At 34.8% G+C, this 18,009-nt stretch overlaps 1 protein-coding gene across 1 annotated transcript in view; it reads right to left on the bottom strand.

Annotated features, from left to right (window-relative positions):
- Positions 1–18,009, bottom strand: part of ADAMTS19 (ADAM metallopeptidase with thrombospondin type 1 motif 19) — a 129,673-nt gene that overhangs the window by 73,450 nt on the left and 38,214 nt on the right. The window contains exon 7 of the mRNA XM_054652295.2: positions 12,302–12,345. Within this exon, the coding sequence (XP_054508270.2) occupies positions 12,302–12,345 (44 nt within the window). The remainder of the gene's footprint in view (positions 1–12,301; positions 12,346–18,009) is intronic.

Here is an 18,009-nt window from a genome sequence, read left to right as displayed (position 1 = left end):
TTTTTAAGGCCTTACCATTTGATGTCATGGGCCCTGGCTTAAGGAAATAGGAAGCACAGTGCACAGAAACAGTATGTTGATTAAATGCTGATGTAAGAGTAAGTTTTAGAATTCCAGGGAACTATGCAGGGGCTTTAAAAGTTACCCTAGTTTCCAAGATCAATTCTGAGGCAGCCTTTATTTTCCAAATGGACATTTGACATAATTTCTGCAACCTTAAAAGAATTGTGCTGGCCTTAAAACTTGAAAAAAATTTCAAGATTTAATGTCCTCTGTTATTTGTAAATAGAAAAAACAAAAAAGCAGAAAATACTTATTGCACTATTATTTTAATGAAAATGCTGTATGTTTACAACTCTCTCTTATCTCTGATTCTGCCTCTGAAAAAATTTGCCTCTTCCTGTAAAAAATGTGATGACTAAATGTAGTCCTGGAACACCAGATGGTACAATTAGTTTTCAGAACTGCTTCCACTGCTGTGCAGTGTGAGTTCACTTTAACATATTTTAGACCCCTATGAGTCTACAAGTTGATACACTTGGGTCAAATTATATCAGCATCACAGAGTAAAATGCATACTGGAATAAATTAAGAATTATGTCACTCTGTCAAATTAGTGAAAATATTCACCCAAGCAATTATCTCTCTTCTCGCCTTCCTGATATCTGGATTTCAGTTCTGACATTCATAAAGTGTGCAGCTGCTAAAGCTGCCCCCATGTTCTGTACTCTACGCACAATGCAACACCTTTGAATTCACCTCCTGTCTTATTCTATCAAATCTTTTTTTCTCCTGAATATGTTCCCCAGGCTTCTGTAATATCAATTCCCCATACCAGCTTGATCTACTCAAAATACATAGCTGATCTTTTTCCTGGTCTTAAAAGAATTACAGCCTTGATACCCTATTAAGTTGATTCTCCTGTAACTTACTTTCTGGTGCCTTCTTCCTGGAAGGTGGATGGTACCACCCACTATGCAACAGACCAGTGTGAAATTGCTCACATAATTTTCACCCTATAATACATTACTTAGATTTATTTTTGTTCCTGCAACAAACTAAGGAAAACAAGACTGTCTTGCTTTCTTTTATAATTTATTTTATTATACCAGTTTTATAAAAATGACCTCTGTTACAGAAATATAAAATTATTCCTTGACACAGAGGGCTTTAGCTTTAGCATAGTAAAACGTTTCCTAATTTTCTGCAACCAGAGTGATTCCTGTAAAGTGCTTCTCATGTTTTTAGGATACACTCAACTTAGGTGATACGAAGTGATTATTTTTCTGTTGCTGAGATCACACTTAAAGAAAATAGTCAGGGTTTTTAATGGGGTGCTCTCTTTTATGTGAGACAAGGGGCATCTAGTGGGATTGAAAGACATATTAGTCTGGTTTTTCTTTGACTTTTGGTATAATGTACTTTTCTATGGCCAAAGCTTTTGCAGTTTATGCTATTTAAGATTTTTGTGTGAAGCTGTACTTTGTTTCACTGAGAGATGCACTATAAGAAAGCGACTGCTCTTGGGGCTGTTTGTAGCATAAAGTACTAACATATATTCTAGAAAATATGAATTGAATAGCCAATTGTTCCTTTATAAAGAAAACAAGGACCAGATATGGATGCATAGCTTAGTTAGTATCTTTTGATCAATGAGAACAAAGGAAAAGCTACCTTGAGAAGGGTCTTCCACCATACCTCTTTTTAGCTAAAATAATTTGATTTAAAATTACTATTGTTATCTGCAGATATTCAACCAGTACTTTGTCTACACTGATATAACTAAGGCTATGTTGTTTCATGCTGTTATCACACATGATGACAGCATTTATGCTGCCCCAGTAAGAATCAGTGTTAACTGATCAATGGCAAGATCTGATCAGTTTCTTCAAGTCCACATCTCAATGCTCTTGCAAACTGTTTTCACTTCAGAAATTCCTGGAGTTTGTTGGGATGATTCTCAGGAAGTTTGATTTCAATGAAAGCAAGCTGAGTAGACTGAGTGTATCAGGTCTTTCTTCTCCCAGGGTACCCATTATAACCCAAAATAACCTTTGCAAAGTCTGCAAGATGCAAGGTAATTGAGAACTAGAATGCAGCATTAGCCCCTGCTTGAGCAATCAGAGTAAAAGGAAGACTTACTTGATGTTTTATTCAGTGTAGTGTACTACCCCCCTAGAACATAAAAACTCCAGTATAGACTCCAAACAAACTACAAAAAAAAACCCAAAAAACCTTGTTGCCACTTAAATGCTACAAAAGGGAGCTATGAAACCGATTCAAACTGAAAGCCTTCCCAAAGACATTCAAATGAAGAGTGAGACTTGGCCCTTTCCCTCTGTTCTATTCTGCTGATGTTTGTGGAGCACTTTTCCTTGTGTTTTGACAAGCTAGATGCAGTTGAATAGATCATCTGCAGTTCTCTCCACAAATATGGAGCTCTTTTTGTCTCCCCCTCAGTTAAAGGACTTATGTACCACTGACTTCCAATCTCACTCTTCAGATAGATGTGATTTTTACAATCTAACTCCATTACACTGCTTTTTTCCTCACCATTATATAGTTACAGGATGCAGAAACTGATGCATTAGTTGCAAGGAGCTACTTGCCACTCTGAAAACATTGTTCTGAAAACATTTCCACTAAAAAACACCAGAATTCCCTAGGGCACAACACTATATAAAGCTGACTATTCATGCATTACTTTGCAAATGCTTCTTTTAAAGGGATAAAGAAACTATACACAAGCATATCTATGGAGAGCTGAACACAAGACTAAAATGAGCAAAATGGATGCTAGCTGGAAAACAGCTATATATTTTACAACCATATATTTTGAATCCCTTTAATTTGTAATGTGTGACAGAACATTTTATTTTTTTATTTTTTAAATTTAATTGTATGCATGTGTCAGCATGATACATTAAGTGAAGAACTATTCTTTATACAAACTAATATAGAGTATATACTGGTATTATAGCATACCATAAGAGTAACTTATTATTGATGCACAATTGTTTACAGCTCCAACCACATGATTTTATATTTTTCATATTAAAAAAAGCCCATAAAAGATGAGTAGTGAAGCTGTAAAATCCAGGAGACAATGAAAGATATTTTTAAGTGCTCACAGCTGCTTGGACCTGATGCAGTTTTTCAACAATTTCAGTGAATAGAGTGACACAAAACATAATTCACTGTTTAATGCATTGAGAGGGTCTCTAAATCATGCATGTTTTTATCTTTTGCAATCTGATTAGCAAAAAATGGTAAATTTTCTCCTGGTGAAAATATTGTGTAATCCTAAGTAAGCCATGTCCACTTCTGTCCCCGGCTTTGTGTCTCACTGCCCATGCCCCTTGGCATGAGCATCTCTTGTGTACCGTGGCAGTATTGCTCAGAGGCTTCACTCATTTTTCACTTCTGCATCTGGCACGCCTCAGTGAAGGATCCCCACATGAAGTTAGAAAATACACACTGTTCATAAGACAGACACAAATTACTGTGAAAATTACCTTGAAATTTCCTTCTCTTTTCTTTAACACATAGTAAATATCCACCATATAATACATGGGATTCCTTTGTCCTTACTTTGGAGTGCCTTTTTCTGATGGACACAGGAACTTTGTCTATGGACAAAATTCTGAACTGAAGTTCCAGGTTGAAACATAAATATTTTGAATCCTATTCAGTGTAATGTTAAAATTCTTACATATAGTACATCTCTCTATATTTCAAGTTCCTTTGAAAAAGGATTTTAAATACCTCAGCAAAATTGAAACTAAACAGAAAACAAAAAAAAATTAAAGACATACCTAGAGATGAACCAGCGTAATCTGTAGAAAATGAAGAAGTTTTAATTCATTTTCACAAAAAGAATATGAAACTACAAAGGCCTGTGGATGGTACTGAGGCATACTACACCACCCCTTACTCAAGTCAAGAGCCAAATTCAGAGCTCGATCTTGTAGCTGAATCCAGTCGGAGTTAAATATATGTTAAGAACAATGATCCCATGTTAACTAAATGAGAAAGAGCACAACTAAATCTGAACTGGAATGTGCAACAGGAATTAGATATAGGTCTAACCTAATAGTTATTACTTCAATATAGGAAAAAAAAATCATGTCTAACCTCAGAGATATTTCAAGACAGACACTGTCTGGAAAAGTTTATTTCTTTAGTGACTGAGGAATGATTGCACCTTTAATACTATCTTAACAATAGTGCATTTATTTTTTATTTAGAACTATTACACAAATAAACAGCTATTATACAAATAAATAGTACCAAAGGCAACCATCCACACCAACACTATCAACACTATACACAATTTTATCCTCCACATCAAATGAGCAACATGTTTCAGCCTCAAATATACCTTGAAATAGAACATCCAGAGGCTAATGGAAGTTCAATACAGAATGTCATAGATTTTCTCAGCTCTATCTAACATTTACATAGACTTCATTTTAAAGGTCTGAAACTGTATGTAGACATGAAAATTAACCTTCCCATCCTCCTAAACACACTCAAAGGCTCTACTGCTTCCTGAGACAGACTGTTAACACATACTTAGCAAGAAAGCAGTAAGTGACCTCTGTAGTAAAATCTGAAAAGCAAAACAGAAAATACCTATTTTCTATTACTTTCAGCTCTCTAAATACATTGGTTAACTGCTTCAAAGTAAAATAACATAAAATAAAGAAAACAAAGGAGTTGCCTGCATCAAGTCCTTGATCAATCATTTAATGAAGAAAAGACTTGTTTTTTAAGCACTTAAGGGTCACTAATTAAAAGCTCAGTGATTATGAAATTGCAATCAAGAGTCCATTCAGACAGATTCATTCTCTGTCACCCTACTGCTGTTGAGATTAATTAAGCTTTAAACACTTTAAATAAAGCACTGGAAAATGAAACAATCTGATGTGTTGTAACCCAGTAATTTTGTGTCTGAAGTTACAACATTGCTTGAAAACAAAAGTTTGCATATCCTGATGTGAAAACTTATCTCTCTGGTCTCACTGGAGTCTTGTCATATTCCAACTCAGTAAGACAAAAGGCAAGGTAAGATAGAACAAGCATCCTAAGAGTTTTGCTGAAAACATGAAGTTTAATAATTTTTAGAACTGAATTTAATATAAAAAGAATAAAGTTGAGGATTGTAACAGCATCGTCTGGATGTAATGATTGAGCACATGTAGCGTAGTCAGCATTCTACATTCCTGAGAAACTGCACCAAGCATGCATAATTCATTTGATGTTTTATGACATATGAGGTAAATTCTATTTACTTATTTTGCTTTGATTTTTCACATTCATTGGAATTCAGAATAAATTAGGACCTGTTTTACCATACTTACAGACATGTAACTCACCAACAAAACCAAATTTTATTCTGTAGGCTGTAGAAGTCAAAATTTTCCAATTACTTTTTTTAAATCTTGTGTATTAAAGGTACTTGTATACTAGATACACTGGACTATCATATGGATATCGCTTCCTAGGGAACTTTTGCATTTCTACAGAAGAAAATCAATGTTCAGAAGTCACATGTGAATAATGGAGCTACCGAGGCATTTGCAGGTATTGACTACACATCTGAGCTATGGTGCTTTTCTTTTAGAAGAAACAGAAGTCCAGGAATTAAAATTGAGTGAGATCTCTTCGTCTAGCTTTTCTATAAAAGCACTTATAAGATGGCCCTGCTCACACTGTATGAGGTGCTCCTCTCTATGTAAGTCTGTGAGCTATTATTATCATGATTTTGCTGGAAAAGAGAATGTTGCATTAATGCAAAATTGTATGCATTGTAAAGGTTATGTGAACGACTTAAGTTTAGGTTAGACATTGGAAATCTCTACAGGAAATCTTCTGCAGATTAAATTGTGAGCCCAGTTCTCTGAATGTCAGCTATCTTACTGAAAAAAAATCTTTACATAGGATACATTCTTAGAGTATCTATTGTTCAGTGGGACAAATCAATTCAAAGAGCAAAACTCAGAGCTTAAAATGCTTTTGCTGTTTTTGCAAATTTTGTCTAGCATCAAAGAGATATGTCAGAGAACATTTAAGACCTAGGAAATTTAACAGACTGTAGTTATGCCTTTGCTGGGAGAAACTTGCTGTAATTGTTTCTCATCATCCAATCTGTCATTCAACTGCCCTCCTCCCACTCTGAATTCCCCACGGCACCAAGAACAGTAACATGCATAACAAAACCAAGCAAATTAATTACACTAGTGATGAATACCTGAAAAAACTGCTGGTGTACATCTCTATGTACCGGTAAGCTTAGTCAATAGAATTTTAAAATGGTATTTACTCATAGAATAGTCAGTGACTTAAAATGTAACACCTTTCACGAATAGGTGAACTAGACTGTGAGCAATGCTGAAATGTTAAAAAATCTAGATGTTGCAAAAATATTACAAGCCTCATTTCCTTAACTGATTTCATCCTCTAAACATTCTTCCTGCACTTCTATCTGCAAGATTGACTGTACTCTGCTATGTACATAACAGTACCAATACATAGGTTCTATATTACATCCTACATGGTAGTACTCATGGCCCACACCCCAGTCTCATCATTACCTCTCTTGTAGAAACACCTGTTTCCAAAAATGCACATCAACTTTAGGACATACCATAAATGGGAGGCTCTGGGATTTTTGGATTCCTATTTGCCTTGACTTATTAGAAACCTTATACCCCGCAAGTGACAACACCTGAATAACCCACAATATTGATTTGGAACTGCTGCAAGAGTGTTTCTTCAATAACTGACTCAACAAAAGAGAAATAACAAGCAAAAAACAAAGACTAACAAAGACTAACCCTGCCAGCATGGCTTATGTCTCAAGGGCTCCTGTTCTGCAGCCCACAGGTGCTTGAACTAGGCCTGAATCAGCAGCATCGAGTGCCCAGGGGAGTCCAGCACACAGCTCAGCATGAGGAGGTTCACTGCAATTCCCAACAAACTGCTACCAGCTAGTTAGGCTGAGGGCAGCTGTGCCAGACTACAACAGAGTGGTAGTCTGGATAAGAAGAGGGAAGCCAGGTGAATGGATTCAGATGAGGAAGTACAGGGAAACAGACTTCTTCAGTTTACTTCGGCTGGGCTGCTGTCTGTGTTCTCTGCAACTTCTTTGGCTGCTTTTTCATTGGTAACCAGCCCTAAGCATTCATCTTCAGTATTTCCAGCATTAACCACTGGACATGGATAGTCTGCCCAATTCCCTATTTCTATCATAGCTCTAAATGCATAGGGCTGGTCTAAACCTTTGTCCCTAGGGTAAAAGTTTGGAGGAAAACTCCAAGCTCTTTATATTAAAGATCGATAGCTTTCATATTAGGAAAGAAAAGTAATTAAATCTATCTTTGGTATTTTTCTACGTTGAATGGAAAACATGTTCTTTCACTTCATTTTGGTTTGGGGTCTTTATTGTCTGATTCCTTATCAATTATGATTTGTATCCATGCCATTGAGTTCCTCTGCTCCAGAACAAAAACCTGATGGCGCCTTAATTTTCTGCCTTTTTTTTTAATCTACAACACTACATGTTATCAAATTTAGAAAATTTTAACATACTGTATTTATGCCCAAAAACAACCTGACAAATTTTTAGAGGAAGTCTGTTTAGAGATTACATTTTATTGGAAAAACGCTTTTTAACAAACAGTTTACATAGAATCACATTTTTATAGCTGTTGTTCTAACTGAAAATGTCTAAAAAATAAATTACCAAAAACGAAGAAGTCACTACCTGAGTTTCAGCAGATTAACAGGGCTCCAAACTGATGCCAATACAAGACAAACATAATTTTAGAATATTTCCATGCCTGTAACACGGCATTCAAAGAACACTCTAGTACAGTGTTTCCACAGAAGACATTAGGTAGCAGCAAACAACAGATCTAATCCAAAAGAAATATGACTCAGAGAGTCACAATCTTGGTTGCTGAAGTGGAAATGTAGACAAGAGGAAGGGAAATTAAAATGTGTTTACACTTTCTTCAAGAAACAGTCTTTCTGTGTTTACTTGTAAGCCTACTTGTTGAGAAAATATCTGCTGAGATATCTGTTTTCAGTGAGAAAATATCTCTTTATTTTCCACTCTTAAAGGGAGGAAATATCGCTTTATTTTCCTCTCTTTTGCAATATCCCAAACACAATTTTCCCAATGAATAATTGCTCATCTGAATTACTTCAATATGATAATACCAGAAGTGTCACACACAAGAACAGTATAGCATGCGCAATCTCCAGTTTGCATTTTGTGCTGATTCTATTGCAATGCACTTCTCTGGAAACCAACAATTAAATTACTTAAATTTTTTAGAAATTCACTGGGATGTCTACACTCATAATTTTACCTGTCATCAGCCCAAGAAAAAGAATAACATTCCAAATCACCAAAATTTCAAAAGGTAGCTTCCTCTAACTAAGTTAACAAAACTTGCTCATAGGGGAAACATGCTATGATCCCAAAACCCAGTTGTCTTCTGGGGGAAAAGAACCTTGGACAATCACATATCTAACACAATCTTTTCATTAGCTATATTTAATTCAATTTTTATAAAAACATCTTGATATTTTCCACCCTCAAAGAAATCCTCTATTGTAATCATAGGATGTCCCTGATGATCATACTGAAAAATAAGGTCAGAAACCTCTCTTTAAACTATAGAAAAATTGTGAGAATCAAGGGAGCAGTATGATATGAGCACTTCTGTGCAGGAATAAGGGAGAGAAATGAAGCAGAGATAAGGGAGACATATAAGGGAGACAAATGAGCAGAACAGGAGGGGCAAAAAGAATAAAAAATGCTGCAGCCAACCAACCACCCAACCAACCAATCAGAGAAAGCCCAAGAACACTTAGATCTGGTCAATTTTCAGCCTAAAACAATTGCTTTGTGGTTCTCCACCCAGAATGAATTTGACAGTGGCTGCAGCAATTGGCAATGCTGAAATCAGAATAGCTTTGCAGAAATCAATTGACCTGGGCTGACTGGTACCACATGAGAGTCTAGCTTAATGTTACACAGAAACACGGGAGGAGGTAAGGAAGGCAATTATCTGAGTTACTCTGGATTTACACTATGAAGTAAGAAAGTAGACCCTCAACTTCCTGGCTACAGCAGAGATTTCCAAACACTTCTAGCAATAGGGAAATACTTAATATTGAAATAAATACATTCTACTTCCTAAATTTCAAGACACTTCGGGGAAATCAAATAAAATTCCTGAAATAATTCCTCTCTGTCTACTTTGCAAAACTATAAAATATGAAGTATTAATGAGTTTTGGAATCACAAAATGGTTGGACAGGACCTTAAAGATCCACTTAGTTCCACAGCCCCTGCTGTGAGCAGGGAAACGTCTCACTAGATCAAGTTGTTCAGGGGCCCATCCAACCTGGCCTTGAACTCCCACAACTTCTCTGGGCAACCTACTCCAGGGCTTCACCACCCTCTGAGTAAAGAATTTCTTACGTATACCTAATTCACACCTGACCTCTTTCAGTTTAAAAACATTTCCCCTTGTCCTGACACTATCTGTCTGCATAAAAAACCTTTCTTCCTTCTTTTTATAAGTCCCCTTCGGACACTGGAGGGCCACAATGAGGTCTCCCCAAAGCCTTCTCTTCTCCATGATGCTTGGTCTGCAACATAGACAGATTTCTTTTCCCTAAGAATGCAATATTTTGACAACCAATGCAAATAATGTTTTTTATCTCTATAGAAAAAAATCTTGTATATTTCCACCTTAAATGGTTTTATGAAGGAATATTTAGAAGATTATCACCACACATTTTGTTCAAAATTATTAATGAAATGTATTTCAGTGTATTTCTAGGGAGGTTTGTCATATGGTTTTGATTTTGAGTAAACATTTTTTTCTGGTTAACAGAGTTCTCAATTATATCTTTAAACCATTAAATCTTCATATAAATCACTGTTATTTTAAGAGACAATGAAAAAGTGCTTTTTGAAGAGTACATAAGTTCTTTATTTTCTGTAGAACAAGACTAGAAGTATAAAAAAGTGTGTTATTTGCCACCTAAATACATGAGAATTTTGTCTATATAACAGAATACTGGTGCTTTCTCTCTCTGGCCTAAGAGGATACTCATGTCCAGTCTGAAAACTCTGAGTCTAGGCATGTAGTGACTAAACAATAAATCCAGTATATGTCTGGTTAGACATCACTGCAAAGAACTATTATCCAACATAACATCCCTTTCCAATAAGGAGGTCTGTCCTGTAAATGCTCCCTTCTCACAACTTTCATTTCTAGATTGCCTAATGCGCTACAAAGATCACCTTGACTGCCTCACATTCCTCTGACAAATATTATATAAATATTTCAGAGATAATTGCTTTATTCCTCTTTTTATGGTAAAGAAGAGTCCGTAGTGTGCATTCTTCTGGACTTTTTGAGAGGGGGAAAGGTGAGGCAAGGTCTCATTGGGAAATTGTATAGTACATTAGCATTTCTCATTTACCGTCTTTGGCAAATTCTGTAATTTACAGCATGTGATACATCCCTGGAATGTACTGTCTCTTTTTGCCTATAAACTGAATATAGGAAGATCAAACTGCCCTTCAATTCCTTTCAACAAACTTTTACTCATAATATAATCTAAAATCTTCTGGTTTTGCTAGGGGAAAAAAAAGTCAGAGTAGATACCAAAATGAAACAACCTTCCACATGTACTTTCAACGATTTGGCAGTATAGCCCTGTTAGCCTTAAAATAATTTACATAATATATCCCTGGCATTAAGATAACTAAAAATTCTCTTCAAGAGGAATGTGCAAAGTTTTTCAACACTCTTCCTTAGATGAACTTCAGAATGATGGTAGACAAGACCCTCAGAAAATTATCTTCTAAACAGTGAGCATGGACCCACAGTACTCTAACTATTTATGGAAGAAATGAAGCCCTACATTTATGGCAAGGCACTATATTCATCTGGGGAAATAATGATTGAAATTTAAAAAATAAATGATGAAACATAGGGAAAACAATGACCTTTGCTTTTGCTGCACAATTTTACCTATATGGAAAGGACTATACATACAAACTGTGGTTCAGTTCCTGAAGAAACCACCAAACAATAACACAGAGAATGGGAAATTCCACAATAGCCAATCCACAATATGCCAGATCATTCAGTCAACGTCTACTTCATTTTGCTTATCAATATTAAGACAATATTAAGTTAAAATTCTTTACTTCCTGTGCTCTTAACAATTAATAAACTGACACATTTTCAAGTTTCATCCCAGCTTGTTCACCACAGACCTGTCAATTACTGATACTTGAGTAAGTTTAATCTTATCCAATTTAAAATTCTATGGATAAATTCAGAGACAAATAGCTCTACTACTACCTCCAAGCTTCAGCCAAAGAAAAAACACTGTGCAGGAAAAATCCTTGAATATATTCACTTCAATTCTGAAATTCAGGAAGCAGCCTATCCTGATTTAGATATACTGGAAATACTCCAGATTTAAATTTCAGTTGAAATCAACATAAAATGATGAAGACTCCTTGCCACATTGCTTCCTCTTTCAGTTGGAAGTAAACATTTTTGCACTAATAAGTCAAAAATAAATGCCTCCAAACAAGAAACACAGACAGAATCCACCTAACACCAATATACCAATTAATGAAAGAACACTATGAACTCTTAATCATTTACTGATGTGAAAGACATTACATTCTTATTTATAAGTATTATAAATTTATTTTTATTTTTTCTTGATAGCCATCCCTCAGATAAACTCACATACACTGGGGAGACAGCAGTAAAAGAAAAAAGAACAGCAAGTGGTGAGGTAATATAGTTTACATAAGAATTCTCCTCAAACCTTTGCAACTGAAATGAAACAGAAAAAAAAAATCATAAACACAAAATATTATAAAAATATTCAAACCAAAGATAAACCCATTCCATAAAAAAGAATCATAAACACAATTTCTTAGCTGCATATTCAAAATTAAAAATCTTTAATAATAAAACAATTTTCTATCAGTCAGTGAGACTAAAAAGAAAAAAGTTTTAAAGTTTGATCTATAAAAGAGAAATATTGTACTAAAACACGTACTGTGCCAGAAGCATACACCAATCTAACAGCATTATTAGCATTCAAGATGTAGTTTGAATTTTAGCTAGTTACTTATTTCCATCACTGATTTTGCTGTCATCTTTTAGCTTCACATTTCCACCTACATAAAACGAATTTTATTATGTAGTTTATACACAGTCTCTTGTGTTTATTTACTTACCAACAGTATCACATGGTTCATCCTTATGTACACAGAAATCCTTCCTAGAATTGGGGATGAAAGAAAAAATGTTAAGCAAGTCAAGCTGTTAGTCGTTAACAACTGTGTAACCTATTTAGAAACATGTTTTACGGCTCAATGAATAAATACAGAACACCATTATCTCAACAAAGAACAAGGGGAAGCAAAGGCTGGGATTACACAGAGCACTTAAACTCCAGCTTATTCTCAGAGCACATTTAAGAATAGTCAGGTGACAAAACACGTACTGTATATTCAAATTTCATTGCACCTAATTTCTCTGTTCTTTTGGTTTTATGGGTTTTTTTTTCTTTTTCTGTTAAGTATCTTGAAAAGTAACAAATCTAAAGCTAGTCTTCCTATCATTCAAAAGAAGATATTTCCAGTGATTTACATAAGATTCAAAAGCAGTACTTAGATCCGTAATAGAGTCAGAAAGTTTTTATTCTATGGCTAAAATCACTAGTAGGAATATGTCAAGAAGCATTTCTGCTAGGGCATCCCCTTATAGTAGTGGAAAACTTATAAAAATTAACTACCCTATCTCCAACATGTATTTTAGTCCATCATAGGTCTCTAAATAAGAGTGTTCTACTGCATAAAGGAGAATAAATATTTCAAGTGTGCCTTAAACATCTGCTTGGGATTCATTTTGATTTCACATGTATTTTACTTCTTAGAGACATGCAACATGTTATTAAAAGAGCAAAGGGAAAACTGCTTTTTACTGGAGTATTTATAATGTTAATTTGTTATTTTACTTTAAAAAAATGGCTGCTGAGGTATGCATGAATTGGAAGGCTGGGAGGGAACCAAAAGCAAAAAAACAAGAAAAGCACCTCAGATATAGCAACCCCACAAACAAAGAAGTTCTGGTTTTCTGCTGTGCCACAGAGTAAGGATCTCTGTTTATAGGGACGGACCATATGAATCAGAGAAATTTAGCTCTTGTATTCTGTCTATGAAGGCACACAGATAAGACAAATAGATTGATAATGATAAAGATATACATACAAAGAAACACCCATTTTCTAGGAATAAAATGCAAGAATTGTTTGGCTCTTGAAATGTAAGATACTGACACTTATTTTTTTACAAAGTGTAACTACTCCAAAGGCTGTTTCTTTGTTTCCCACAGACTATTTCTACATAGGGATTTCGACTCAAAAGCAATTTCTAGAGGTTGGCAAATTTCTGACAGTTGTTAAGGGCCACAGAGATAGATGCATGGGGTTAAATAGTTTTTAATTAACCGGTCACCACTACCAGCTAATTTCACAGAAGAGAAGAAGAATGGCAGTGCTATAAATTGATAAAGTTGTGAATAAAGCAATCAGGACAGTGTGGGAATACACTCAAAAGGGCCCTGGAAATTGAGCAAAAGGTGGTGAACACGAAACTATAATCAGACACAGAAGAAAGTTATTTTATTTTTTCAAACCTGCAAGAAATTGCATTAATGCACTGGGTTGTAACACAACTCTTTGTTTTGTGCTATGCGACACAAGGGACTTATTGTCTTGTTAAGCAACATGACAGAATGATTAGAAATATGGGACTTGACATGAAGCAAGAGAACATGTGTAAAGACAATCTAAGGACATTGATTGCCTTCCACGCACACCCACCCAACCACCATAAAGCACCATAAAAAGTGATTGATGTAATAATAAGTAAAAAAAAAAAAAAAAAAGAAAGAAAAAGAGAAAATAAATAAGTCATACCTTCAACTGTAAAAGAATGCTACGTTACATTTGAAAACTGACAATATCCAAGAGTTTCTGCTCATGTAATAGCTTTTTTCTCATATACTTACTGAGCTGTTTTTCTTTTGTTTTCACGTCTTGGCTGAATCAGACTATGATTATGTTGTGCATTCAGGGTTTCATTATGGGACTTGGGGAAAATGGTACTGCTATGATTTGGCAAGAGCGAAATACAGTAAACCATTCTTAGTTCCCGACTTACATTGAAGGAATGTAATGCCTCTTTTAATTTCCAGGAATATGAATGCATTACATACATAGGCTGTGTAGTAAAGATTTACAATTCTAGCTAAACCTATCAGTGACTCTCACAAAAATAAAGCACACTACTAAGTCCTCAGACAGATTATTTGCCTTCCTCCTTCTCATCTTTTCTCTCAGCAAAGCGGAGCCAAAATATTAAAATTACTGTTACAGCATATAGAAGCTTTAGTGGCACCAGTTGGTGAGTCTGTCAATGAAAGCAAGAAATAGTAAAAGCCCACCTACTCCAAGCAGTACCCAGCACATAATATCCATTACTCTAAATGGTTATCTTCATACACATGGAAGAGAAACCAGGTCCTTACTCAAGCGAAGGAAAGGAGGAGCTTTCACACTATCTATGCCTGAATTCTGCACTTGAATGAATTGGCTAACCCCAGAAAAGAATTCTAAGCAAGGACAGATAACCACTACTGCATTGTTTCAGAAAATTATGTTTAGTTAGTAGATTTTAGTTCATTACATATAGCATTAGGAAAGACTTTCACAGCACACAAAGGTTACTTAATTTCTAAACACAAAGTATCTCAGTACATTGTCTTTGTTAAAATAAATCCTGATGTGTAGGTGGTATGTACAACAGAAGACAAAAAGAACAATAAAGGAAGACTAAATTAAGAGCCAGACTTATTTTTGTAAATAATTCCCAATAATTTATCATTTTAGATAAATTTAATACTTGTTTTTGGCAAGTCAAAATACTCAAAAGATCTATTTTTAACTCAGCCTGGTGCATCATATCATATGCTAGATTAGAGAAAAGAAGAAAAAGGACAGTTAACAGATTTTACCTGTCTACCAGATCTTCATTCTGGTTGCACTCTACTCCAATTTCTCTAATGTTTGCAATTTTGAAACATACAGGTAGCTTGAATAACAGCAGAAGTTAGACTGCTTGAAACTGCACTCTAACTTCTGCTGTTATTGATTCCAGGGCTTACAACCTTTTTGAGGCTTATTGCTGAAGTAGTAAGTTTCATCAAATCATAAGATTTTCATAAGGAATAGTTGCAATTAATGGTACTTGTGGCAAGTGACATTATCATCAAATTGCAAATGCCTTCACTTGCATTGTGCAAAGTGAACAACTACAACACTGAAGCCGTTCTTGTCTCTTCACAAAACAGGACATTCTGAAATAATTCTCACATATAAACCAAGCACACATGTACTAATTAACAAATGCACTTTTAATGACAGTAATTAAATCTAAAATTATTTTGGTGTTAATGAACCACAAGAAAAATTACTTATTTACTCTTAACTTGGGAATTTAAATAAATTGAAAATGGTAAATGGTATTTCAGAAACTGTTTATTATTTTGAGGGTAAATCTCAAAGGCATCAGTATGTACTGGTCAGTGTATTTTAGGAAAAAGAGAAAATGATATATTTAATTATTTCAAATTGTTAACACATCACTTAGGCACTGTAAAGCTGAATTGAGATTAAAAAGGGTGATATAAATAATCATATTATTATTATTATATTATAAAGCTCATATTTCAGTCAGACTGAAAAACAACAGTTTGGAAGTGTGATAAGTAAACAGCTGAATTGAAACATATCGAAACAGATACAGAGTAGCTGGGAATCCAAGGAAGGTGCTTTTGAGTGAAGTCTAACAGAACCTAGACTTAGCATTAGCATTAAACAGTGATGCAGAAGAAAACACAGAAGCATTCCTGGCAAAGTTTAAAAATTAAATGAGTTCTGATAGATACACATAGGAATGTAGACTAATTTGAGTAAATTTTCTTCTAGTGTAGCCAAAAGTGGCCTCCCAACTTGATTAGACAAAACAACAACAAAAAAATGAGTATTTGGAACCAGGCAGTAGAAAGGAACAGCATCTTTGGATAAAGATACAGGAAAATATCAAAATGACACCACTATTCTGTTCACACAATATAGTGGCCAGTTTTGGTGTTTATGCTTGAAAAAAAAAAAATTGTAAAGCAGAAAAGGTCTGGAAAGAAGCGAGAGAACAATTACATAGAGTAACCTCTGTAAATTACTCTGAGACAAAGAGTTGTGACTTCAGCACAGCCTACCAGTATTTTCACAGGGAGTTTTCCAACAGATTTCATCAACAAAGGGTACAAAGGGTATGGTTGAAAGCTGAAGTAAGAAAAATTAGAAATACATCCAACTGCCCATGCAGAAAGTAAATAACGGTAAATAATCAACTGCTAAACAGTTAATCTTCCTTTCTTTCAAATTTTTTGTCTAAGACTTGTCTACCTTTCTTAATCACCAGAAAATTAAAATGAAAAAATAACTGTATAAATTTTATGTTTGGGTCTCACACTAGATACTCAGAGATTTTAAATTCAGTTTGGGTCTCACACTAGATACTCAGAGATTTTAAATTCAGTTTAAGTCCATGTATTTCTATGGAACAGACCTGTACTAGTGAATGGGACATACACAGCCTAATTATGAGAGCTTGAAAGAGTAAGCTGACAGCATAAGGTAAATTCATACAAATTTTTCCTACACCCATTATTACAAGCATTATCACTTCACAGACTCAAACATATTAAAAATTAAAAAAACGAAAGAGCATAAGATTAAAATTAGTGGGATTTTTTTTAAATACACAAGGTAAAAATACAGGACTTCAATTTTACAGGAGATTCACTTTTTATTTAAATATGCTCTTTTCAGGTTTCCCTGCTTTCTTCTGCATCTGCAATCCTATTAATTAAATGATTAACTAATTAATTATCAGAAAGATCACGTGAGATTCTCATGAACTTCCCTGATGCCTCCTGGTAGTGTCAAATAAACCAAATTATCAAGAGATTGATAAATTGAGTACAAAATGGTCAAGAGAGTTGGCAGTATTGAAGTTATAGTGATGAAGACAAAATTAAGAATAATCTCGTCTCTCACCATGCATTTGTAAGAATTCAGTTTTCCAAAGCTGAAATTCACTAGGAGTTTAAGGACAGCAGTAGCAGTTTAATAACCTAATCTCTATCTCAATATGTTTCAGCCATTTTGACTGCCAAACACTCCAGGCTTTTGCAGTGACCCTGTAGTATCAGTTCCCTTTATGCAGGGATCTTTCAGTCTTCCTCCTTTAACTTTCTTGAGGATTTGTTTTTGGTTCAGAAAGAAAATAAAAATCAAAGTCACAAAAATAACTGGATTTCTTCTGTTCATTGGAAGGTAATAGCAACACTAAAAAAAATCTTGTCCAAGCTTTGGGGAGAGTCCTCGATGGCTGAAACTACTGGAAGTGAAACAATATTTATGAAATCTAAGTGCTGTTTATGCCATGAAGTACTTTATACAACAAGGTACTTTCTTACAGTGAAAGTAGCTAACAGCACTGTTTCAATTATGTGTAACCCAGGGCAAGGAGATCTCAGATACTGAAGATCAGAAGGAATAAAGGGCTGACACACAGTATCAACATGGAATATCACCAACTGATGAATATGAGGAGAATAAGAAGTCTATTTTCTGTCATAAGGATATGTGAAAATATTAGTTCTGAAAAGGAGAATAAAGAACTTGGTCTTTTTCTGTATTATTCTTCTCACACTTTTTCTACAAACCACTTTGACAACAGATTGACCAATGCACTGGAAAAGCAGCAAAATGCATAATTTTTAAGTGAAGGTAAATTCTGCCTCATTCTTGTAA

The sequence above is a fragment of the Agelaius phoeniceus genome, chromosome Z, assembly GCF_051311805.1.
Source record: "Agelaius phoeniceus isolate bAgePho1 chromosome Z, bAgePho1.hap1, whole genome shotgun sequence".
NCBI classification, from domain to species: Eukaryota; Metazoa; Chordata; class Aves; order Passeriformes; family Icteridae; genus Agelaius; species Agelaius phoeniceus.
This window is presented reverse-complemented; position numbering and strand designations above follow the sequence as displayed.